General features: G+C 37.9%; 1 protein-coding gene across 1 annotated transcript; it reads left to right on the plus strand.

Annotated features, from left to right (window-relative positions):
• Positions 1-3672: 3672 nt before the first annotated feature.
• On the plus strand, positions 3673-3816 carry LOC308668090 (short transmembrane mitochondrial protein 1-like; the record flags this gene model as incomplete). The annotated part of the gene is made up of 1 exon (XM_081327747.1): positions 3673-3816. One exon carries the CDS (start codon positions 3673-3675, stop codon positions 3814-3816), a length of 144 nt encoding a protein of 47 aa, XP_081183873.1.
• Between the last annotated feature and the right edge of the window lie 7545 nt (positions 3817-11361).

Below are 11361 nucleotides of genomic sequence, written 5' to 3' on the forward strand. Positions count from 1 at the left end.
GCCTAGCCTTCGAGCGGGAAAGCAGCGGGGCCAGGGATTGGCAGAACCAACATTCAGCGGACTATATAAGGGAGCTGTGACCCCACTGTTTTTGCCTTGGTGTACCTCAATAAACCGCTAAGCTGAACCTGCTGTCTTCGCGTAATCCTTATCCCTACAACACAGTCTTATACGCCAGAAAATAGTACATAAATCCATTGAGTGCCCCCGTTCTTGCAAAGCAACTTCAAGCCTCCTTAGTCCAGTCCCCCCTCCAACGTGACCCTCCCTTCCCACCCCCAAGAGCCTCTAAGCCCCTTCCCCTCCTCCTTGCAAATGCCAGACCCTGGGAGCGGCAGGAAGCCCCTCGCCCAAGCGGCATCTGAGCATAAGCAGAGCGCGCCCTGCTACCCACTATCTCTCCTGGCAGCCTGGACAGCGGTACTTGGTGGCCTAGCGCCCCTCTTGCCCGCAAACCACGCAGCGACCCTCACCAGCCGGCCTCGGCATGGCCGCCCCAAGCCCGGCTCTCCAGCATGTCTTCCGGGCCCGCCTGGCTGAATGCCTCCTGCTCCGTCTGCAAATGTGCTCTCAAAGCTGGATCGCGCTCGGCTGTGCAGGCTGCTGACTCGGAGTTCCCACGGTGGTTGCGGCTTCTGGCATGCCGTTTGCAAAGTCTGGCCTGGAAGAGCGCATCATGTGAACGCAGCTCTTGCGTGTATTCCAAAGGGTGGGTGGAAGGAAAAGCCCCTTTGGGCTTCAAAAGGGTGGCTTTGCACCATCTGCATCAGACGGAGCTGAATCGGGCTCGGGTCAGACACTTGGCAACTGGCATGTAACCCTATTTTCTGGCGTATAAGATGAAAAATCTTGAAAATCTTCTCAAAAGGGGGTCGTCTTATACGCCCAGTCGTGTTATATGCCAGAAAATATGGTAATTTAATTTTTAATTAAGAGTATAAAATAGAGTTGGGCAGACTCATTTTAATAAAGTGAATAATAAAATAATCACCTGGATTTCTGAAGGAAAAGAGCAGTAGGCCATATATGAGAATTCTGCAAAGCATATATAAGGAATTCAGTGGGAAAATAAGACAACAGAGTGCCAATTGAATGACTGAAAGCATTGATGATGTAAGTTTTTCATCATCTTTCCCAGACATGGAGTTATTTCATATATTTTGTAATATTTTACATGTTGCATTTGTCATTGAAAGTTTTCTAGGAAAGGACTTATTCAGTCTTTTGCTTCCTTGAGGATTCTGCTTTGGATATTTCCTGATGTGAATCATTAGGTGCCTGACACTGGTTTACAAGACATGAAAGGAACTTAAAAAAGAAATTGATCTTCTAGAATGATTTGAGGCTATCAAAATATACTGTATAGAGAGATATAGGTTACTGTGGTAAACAAAATAAAGGTATGTATATATGTATGTATGTATATGTATAAAAATTATTTTCTCACAGTTAACTTGGCCTTTGGAAGTGCTAAATAAGGTCAGAAATATTGTAAAACATTTTTGGAACATACCTTTATTTTGTTTACCACAGTAACCTATATCTCTCCATACAGTATATTTTGATAGCCTCAAATCATTCTAGAAGATCAATTTCTTTTTTAAGTTTCTTTCATACACACACACACACACACACACACACACACAGAGAGAGAGAGAGAGAGAGAGAGAGAGAGAGAGAGAGAGAGAGAGAGAGAGAGAGAGAGATAGTACATACACATAGATGAAAGAACCAAATTGAACTTTTTAATAAAGTTGGAAGGTATGTAATGAAGTTTTATTTTTATTATTAAATCTATATGCCACTCATCTCACTGATAAGGTGACTCTTTAAGGATATTTTACTTATCTTAAAAAGGTAGAGTAAAATACTCCAGGTGGATCATAACAACAGATAAATGTGCAACAAGATATGAACTTGTATAATTGAGAACTACTGTATTCCTGAAACAATATATGCCTGACATATTTGCAGATATACAGACAAAACTGTTTTTGAAAAATTCCCAGCCAGAAATGATAAAATAAAAATAAAAATATGAGTTGGTATTTCTACTGGTTAAAACACAGGTTGGAAAGAAAGTGCATAGGATTAGAAAACACTGCATTTAGAAAATTTTATCATGGCAAATGAAGATTCTATTAAAAGGCATGGAAAGGACTTGTCAGGACAATGTAGATTTAGTCAGAAAATGATAAAAATGAAGAGTGGAATGCAGGCATTTGCAAGAGAATCACTATATTAAAGATGTAGATAAACTAAGGAAACTGCCAAGAATGGGAAAGCACATAAAATCAGGCATTGTATGAATTAGAAGCAGAATCCTCTTCTTCCTAACTTGAAATCCTGTGCAATCCCTTATCCATTTATATTTTATCGGGTATGAAGATAACTTTGGAGAATCATACAGTTTCTATAAAAACTCTTCACATCAGCTATGCCTTTTTGCTATAACATACATCTGTTTTTTCCTCTGCTTTTAATATACTCACATTAAAGTAGCTTCATTTAAGTAATGTAGAATTTTCTACCTTTCTCTTTCACATTTCATTTTCAGAACACTTTTCTGCTTGACAGAGGTGTTGAAACTTTTAAGAGAGCCAAGCTTTAAAATTAATGGAGCTCTCATTAGAAGCACATTATAGAAAATCTCACAATGAGCTGATTATATGATTAGGCTGAAGGGTGAGAAAAATGCAGTCATTATTAAAATGCCTTTTTTCAAAAAAACTTCTTTGAAATAGAGTAACAGTTTTTCATAGGTTTTGGTAATAGCATAAGAGAGGCATAGGTAGGAACTGATAGGAAATGGAAAATAGAGTATTTGTAATGTACTGAAATGATAAAAATAGGAAAAATGTAAAAAATGTAAAAAAAATGTAAATCATTAAAGTTATATGCTTAGGTAAGTGGTTAGAATGCAGTATTGCAAGCTAATTCTGCTGATTGCTTGATTCTGACTGGCTCAAGGTTGACTCAGCCTTCCATCCTTCCAAGGTCAGTAAAATGAGGACCAAGATTGTTGGAGGCAATATGCTGACTCTGTAAACCAGTTAGAGAGGGGTTTAAAGCATTGTGAAGTGGTATATAAGTCTAAGTGCTATTGCTATATATTAATGTATTATTTATAGGTCATCCAAAGCAGATTTGATCTTATTTCCTTGAAATAAAATTTCCATAAGGGAAAACATTACCAAATATAATTGGAAAGATCATTCTATGAAATATTTGCTTTCAGACTGTTCCTCCTGCACATAACAACCAAAAGTTATTGGCAATAAATTTTGGCATTGGGTTTTTAAAAAATATTAGGAGAGGATGACGCAGAACATAAAGCAATATCATATTTGAGAGGATAGGAATTTCTTGAGCATTTGTGTAACCTATCATTGGTTGACCCAATGTCAGGTTTAGCCTGTTTTTGTAATTTGTTTTCATGATTCAACCATAATTCATTTGTCATGATTCCATATACACACCTTTTCAAGATGAGGACTGTTACACAGATTTAGTTGATATAAATTAAATAATAATGAAGCTGATGAATGAATCAGACTTAATGTCAGAATTCATCATCCTGAAAGAATCTGTCAAGCAATCAAATTATGCCAGACAGTAAAAGCAAAAGTGATATGTCTGCTTGGAAGGGACGGGGAGTGACAGCTGGCAACCATGTTTACATTTTTGCTCAATTTTGCAGTTGGCAATGTAGTTGGGATGTATTTGGCCCAGAACTATGATGCTCCAAACATTGCAAAGAAGATTGAAGACATCAAGAGAGACGTAGAAGCTAAGAAGCCTCCAAGTGATAAATGAGCTGATTTAGGCATCCTATTATTCAACAAAGATGGTATACTTTAACCATCCAGCCATGGGTGTCAAACCTTTATTGGCTTTAATGAATGCTCCCATGCCTGATCTCAGAAGGCCTTAAAAATCATTCTGGCTTAGTGTTACTATATTCATGTGGCCTCCTTACACTTGACTTTTTTTCCAAAGGAAAAAAATATCTCATACAGTATATATACAAACTGGACTTTTGTTCTCAGTTTATTGCTTCAGTAATTTTCCGGCGTATAAGATGACTTTTTAACCCATGAAAATCTTCTCAAAAGTCAGGGGTCATCTTATACGCCCAGTCGTCTTATACGCCGGAAAATACGGGTAGTCTTATACGGCGAGTATAGCCCAAACCCTATACCCGTATTTTTCGGACCATAAGAGGGGAAAATGAGGGTGCATCTTACGGTCCGAAGCTGATCCGTATGGCCAGCCCAAACCTCCGCAAGTGGAAAGCAAGGGAGATTGCCAGGAGCACGAATCAGCACGTGCTGAGAAATGCCGATCTCACGCTCCTACAGGCTGAAATGGAGGGAGGGAGATTGCCAGGAATGCGAATTGGCTGATCTCGTGCTGCTGCAATCTCCCTCATTTCAGCCTGCTTTCTCTTGTAGCAAGGGAAGCTGAAACCGAGTGAGGGAGATTGCAGGAGCATGAGATTGGCCGATTCGCGTTCCTGGAAATCTCCCTTGCTCTGTTTCAGCTTGCTTTCTGCAAGAGAAAGCTGGGCTGCAGGGCCGTCTCCGCAGGTACTGCTCTAACGTGGAGAGGGAAGGACAAAGAGGGAGGGAAGGAAGAAAGGAAGGAAGGAAAGAAGCAAGGGACAATGGGAGAGGGAGGGAGAGAAATAGAGAGAGAGAGAGAGAGAAAGGGAGAGAGAGAAGGAGAAATAGGGAGGGAGAAAAAAAAGAGAGAGAAGGAGAAAGAAAGGGAGAGAGAGAGGGAGAGAGAGAAAGAGGGAGAGGGAGAGAAAGGGAGAGAGAGAGAAAGAGGGAGAGAGAGACAAGGAGAAAAAGAGGGAGGGAAATAGAGGGAGAGAGAGAAAGGGAGAAATAGAGGGAAAGAAAAATAGAGAGGGAGAGAAAGAGAGAGAGAGAGGAGAAAGAAAGGGAGGGAAATGGAGAGAGAGAAAGGGAGAGGGAAAGAGTGGGAGAGAAAGAAAGAGAGAAAGGGAGAGAGAGACAAGGAGAAAGAAAGAGGGAGGGAAATAGAGGGAGAGAGAGAAAGAGGGAAAAATAGAGGGAAAGAGAAAAATAGAGAGGGAGAGAAAGAGGGAGAGAGAGAGGAGAAAGAAAGGGAGGGAAATAGAGGGAGAGAGAGAAAGAGGGAGAAATAGAGGGAAAGAGAAAAATAGAGAGGGAGAGAAAGGGGGAGGGGGAGAGAGGGAGAGAAAGAGAAGGAGAGAGAGAAATTAAATTAGTAACATGATTGTTAAGTGAATCTGGTTTCCCCACTAACTTTGCTTGTCAGAAGGTTGCAAAAGGCGATCATGTGACCCTGGAACAATGTGACCATCATAAATATGAATCAATTGCCAAGCATCCAAATGTAAATCACATGACCCTGGGGATGCTGCAAAGGTCATAAGTGTGAAAAATGGTCATAAGTCACTTTTTTCAGTGCCATCGTAACTTTGAACGGTCACTAAGTGAATCATTGTAAGCCGAGGACTACCTGTACTTTATCATTTTTTTCCTTTTTGGGGGGGTGTCAAGTTTTTGACACCTTGCTGGGCTACTGGTGGTACTCGGACATTGCCTTGTCCTAAAAGTGGTACAATGGATGAAAAGGTTGAAAAGCCCTGTTTTAGTATACCGGTACTATTTGGTTCAGAATATTTTTTTTCTTGTTTTCCTGCTCTAAAAACTGGGTGCGTCTTATGGTCAGGTACGTCTTATGGTCCGAAAAATACGGTAATTTAACAGGAAAAGTAGGAGGTCGTCTTATACGCCCAGTTGTCTTATACACCAGAAAATACGGTAATAAGAGTCAGGAACAGAATGAAGATATGCCATTAATTATTCCAATCTAAAAAAATATAACTCTACAAATATTGGTATCTATTTTTAAAACACTAAACGTCTGATAAAAATGCCCATCTTATTGCTGAAATATGACCTTTCTATTTGATTGTTGGGGATTCCTGCAACATGTATAGTCAGCATGAATTGAATGTCAAACATTGAGCAGTTTATAGAGGTATGATACCCAATATGCTTTATCTATTGTTTGTAAAAATCGTACAAAAAATATTAAAATTTCAACAACTTAAATGAATTGTTCCAATGTATCAACAATATACTCATCTTCCAATTTTTAGTTGGTACTTTCGTTTATAATATTTCTAAGGGTTATAACTAAGAACTGATGTAGTCCTGCACTTGCATTCTGATGATGAAAAAATGAATCAAATTGCCTATGTTGGGGTAAGCATACCTATTCTAGCCCTCTCATCCCCAAACATTTTTGTACCCTATTTTGATTGATCACTCTGTTAAATTTTGTTAATGGAACTGCTGAAAAGTGGCAGTATGAAACAGGCTTAGTGTGATTAAAAAACAATCATATCCCAAATTCATGTTTCCTACTCTGCTGAAATCCTTGCTCACCAAAACTTCAAATTTAAGTTTTGACTTCCTGAGGTTTAATAATGGACTAGATAATATGCTTTTGGCCAGATTAACTTGAAACCTAGAATTCTAGTTTTGTTGCATATGCTAAATAGATTACCTGTATATTTACATGAGAATTATTTGCATTCATTGTTTTCTTCATTTGTTAAACAGCAAGTTTTGGTACTCATAGACGTGGGGTTATAACAATGCTCCTATACTCTATTGAGTACAGCTTTATGGAATACCATGTGCATTCAAAAATGTGTGTATTGTAACAAAAAATAAATACTAAACTAATACTAAACTAATACTAAAATACTAAATAAATACTAAACTAATACTAAACTAATACTAATACTAAAGTAAAGGGTGTCCAATTCACAGTGATGTCATTGAGAACCTTTTTCCTTTGACTTGACTTTTAGTTCTCTGTGTGGAATTATATTCATCACGTTAAACTTGATTTGACTTTTAGGATCACAATAGCAAAGATCATTTTATCATTTTTGAGACCTTGACCATCACATATAGATGCAGTGTTAGGGCATTGTTATCAACTGTCTTCTCTACAGAATATGAAGTGTTTGGGTAAAATTGCTTGATTCCCCCATCAATCTAATTTTATCAGGGTTTTTTTTCTTTCTCTCTTTCAGAATCTTGTCTATATGGGTAGAGGGAAAAGTGGACTGTTATCCCAATTAATGCAAATTTTCAGAAAGGAAAAGAATTGCACAGAACACAAACTTTTAACAAATTATGAAAAAACAAGTTTTAGTTTTTGCCTCTTGCCATCATAAGATCCATAAATGGCAAATTGACAGGACTTCAATTGAACAGGTGCGCACCTATAAATATCTTGGAGTGCAGTTTCATGCCTCCCTATCCTGGAATACTCATTTTCTTTATTGGGCAAGTGTAGCACAGCACATCTCATCAGCTATCATAAAATGTTATCACTCAAAAGGAGCTTACTATAGCTTCTAAGGTTTTTCAAGCTAAGGCAGTCCCTCAGCTCCTTTATGGCTTGCAAATATGTTCACTTGCAAAGCTTAATGTTATTGAAACTATTGAAAATATGTTTATTAGAGCCATATTGATGGTACCTAAAAGTATAAAAAATGCCATCTGATGAGTAGAAATAGGTATAGTTTCATTGGAAGCCAGAACATGGTTCCTTCTTCTTACCTTTTGGCTAAAGTTAATTTTGATGCCTGTAGGTCTGGCCCCATTAGTATTTACAGACCATTTTAAATCATCATGGGGGGAAAAAGCCCTAGATAAAATTAAATCACTGGGCTTTTCTATGGAAAGTCTGTGTTCATTAGGATTTGATAATGCTAGAACTGCCTTGAAACAACAAATCTGGGATATTGATCTCCAAACAAATCTAAGTAAGGTGGCACACTCCAACATTTGTCACTTGCTCCCAGAAGGATTCTTATCTATTTTCCATCACATTTTTGAAATTTCATAAAGCCTTCACCTTAGCCAGGCTGGATGCATTGCCCTCGGCAGTCCTTTTTGGATGGTTTAAGGGCATTCCTATGCACCTTTGATTGTGTCCATGTAGTGATGGCTCTATAGAAACTCTAAGCCATATGCTGCTTTATTGTTCTCTATATAAAGATTCTAGACATATATATTGAAGAAATTTCCAGGCAGGGGATATGAATTTTATTTAATGCTACTACTTTTGGATAAGGATCCGAAAATATCAATTCAGGTTGCCCAATTTTGTGCCACCATCTGCACAATATGTCTCACCATTATTAAGGTCTGAAAAATTTTAATATGTTTTATTTTGAGAATTTTGGATTGTATTATACTGTACTTTGTTTGGTGGTTTTATATCTTGTAAATATGGATGTAAGATTGTTACTGCTGTTATATATTTTGATTGTGTCTGGCCTTAAGGCTGTAATAAACAGATTGATTGATTGAATTAGCTTTGAGAGATCAAAGCTAATTTTACATGAAGCAGCATGATTTTTCCCCCTCTCGATTGCATATTTGTTACCATTAAATCAATGGAGTTATAGCCTTATGTCATGGTCTGCAGAGTTTGTCTTTACAATACTGGCCATCTTCTGAAATTTACAAATGGTATTTTGAAGAATTACAAAAATTCTTTCTCATGTCTGCAAACTATGAAGGTTTAAACAGTACACATGATGGTACAAAATAAAAAGAGTGATATGCTTAAGAGATATAGGAAAAGGCAAAATCAAAACTCTACAGTAATGAGTTGAAAGGAGGTCTTTGGAAAAAGCTGGTGGAAGATTAGTTTAAAAATCAAATTAGAAGAACATAGGTAAATATGAATTAATTACTCAAGATATCATGAAAAACTAAAGTATGATATAAAATGCATATTTAATTTTAATTAATTTAATTTATTAATATTTCTATACCGCCCTTCTCCCGAAGGACTCAGGGCGGTGTACAGGGCAAGAGTAAAATACAAAATTACAAAAGTTAAAAGTAATTAAATATATGCCCGTTAAAAGAACAATTAATACATAATAAATAACCCCACTAAAATAATAATAACCCCCCCCCCAATCCCCTCTCAGGCCAGGCCGGCTTGTTCGAACAAGTATGTTTTTAGGTCGCGGCGGAAGGAGCGGAGATCAGGCGCCGTCCGGAGCTCAACTGGTAGCTGGTTCCATAATTCTGGGGCGCCCACAGAGAAAGATCTCCCCCTGGGGGCCACCAATCTACATTCTCTGACTGGTGGCACCCTGAGGAGGCCCTCTCTGTGGGAACGCACAGGGCGGAGGGAAGTTGATGCCGGCAGCAGGTGTTCCCTAAGGTACTCCTTATTTATTATGATGGGCAGACCTCAGGTCTCTCAGAATTTTAATTTTGTAAATAGCACTGTACAATCTATAGCTATAATGTATATACAAGATGCAACCTTAACTTTAAAAAATTCCCCCAAATTTGAAGGATTGAATAGAGCTTTATATCTATTTCATCAAATAAACTGATTATGTGCCATCAGCTACATTTTTATTTTTAGCAATGATGTAAGTAGATTTTCTCCATGACAGTCTACCCAAAAATCAAATAAATATCCAAATCATTCCATCTGTCAGCTTTCTTCCCTTCAGTATAGTAGTACAAAATAGTCAGGATGACACTCTTTTTGGTTCTACTATTAAGCAATTGAAGCTTAAAATTATTTACTGATTGACTTTAAACAACCTACAGCAGATTTTGCAGTAGATGAGGAGCATTTCTATCCACTCCTGTCTGTCTTGTTCTTTGAATGTAGAGAACGCTGGCTGTGAACATGTCAGTAACACTGAAAATCATAACTGGGATACAGTAACCCAGCCTTGGCACTAATATGGCAAACAATCTAAATTTCTTGATCCTTGGTATACACACACACAGACACGCACACAGACACACACACAGACACAGACACAGACACACACACACACATATAATGTACAGTATATGTCTGTGTGCAGATAGATATGGATATGCATATAGATAGATATAAATGAGATAGATATAGATATAGATATCTAAGAGCCAGTTTGATTTAGTAGTTAAAGTACCAAGCTAGAACATGGGAGACTATGAGTTCTAATCCTGCCATAAACATGAAAGCCAGCTGAGTGACCTTGGGCCAATCATTCTCTCAGCACAATCCACCTCACAGGGTTTTGTTGTGGAGAAAATAGGAGGCAGAAGGTGTGTTGAATATATTCACTGCCTTGAATTATTTATAAAAATAATTATACAAATAAAAAAAAATTCTGAGTACTCAAACAGCATATGTTTGATAATAAATTATGTGACATATATTTAGCAGGTTAACCATGTTTTAGAGATGTCTAGCGAAGGGGGGGGTCAAAAATGTCAAGGTTAGATGGACAACTGTGTAATCGAAACAACTCCCTTTTTTAACATGTGTCTATGAATGTCACATACAAGTAAAAATGGAATTGTAATCACATGCCCAACTGTCTTGACTTTTTTCAACCCTCATTAATGTTCCTGTCATCATTTCTCTTTATAGAATCTGTTATCTACATTGTTATTCAAAGTGTGTGGTTTGGAACAAAGCTACATTTTCTGGCATAGGAAGCCATGTATTCTGATGACACTAATGTTGGAATAAAATGCTTCATATTCTATCAGGAAGAATGATAGATCTCACTATTGAAGTTCCCATAAGAAATATCACTGGTAATTAGGGATAGTTGTGGTTATAAGAAGACCTCTTGCTTACCTCTTTTCTTCTTGTTTACATCATTCTGGTTCACCTTTTGAGTAGATAAATGACATAAAACTGTTACAGTTGAAAGAGTTTAACAATCAGACTGTGGGATAAATTAACCCCACATAGAGTTTATAATAGGTGTCAAAACCCATTCCTATTTTATTTCATTTCATTTCTATTTCATTCCACCTTTTCCTGCGTTTTGCCATACTTCCAAGGGGGAGGGTGTGTGTGTGCCTGCAGGGCTATTACTTTCACTTCCTCCATTTGCTACAATATAATCCTTTATTTCTGTATCCTGTTTTCTGCGTTATCTGTCTCTCTGAACTCCATCTTTTAAACTGTCAGTTAAGAACAAAGGAGGAAATAAGGAATGTAACCTCAGTGTGGTTTATGTCTACGCTCTCAGAGAAAGGTGTGAAGAAACCACTCACCCTCACTGCATGAGCTGGAGATGAGCTGAAGTTATCTCGCCAGTTCCCACAATGGACTTAACACTTGGGGATTAGCTATCCCACATCAGGCGGTCGATCTATGGGGTGGAGTCCTGCTTCAGGATACTATAATCTGCATTGCATGGGAAATCTCAGATCCTGTCTATTATGCCTGCTATCACCTACTCTTAATTAAAGTTCCTGCTTGGAAGAAATTGTTTCCAAGAATTCTGCT

The sequence above is a fragment of the Vipera berus genome, assembly GCF_964194415.1.
Source record: "Vipera berus genome assembly, chromosome: 4".
In the NCBI taxonomy this organism is placed as follows: domain Eukaryota; kingdom Metazoa; phylum Chordata; class Lepidosauria; order Squamata; family Viperidae; genus Vipera; species Vipera berus.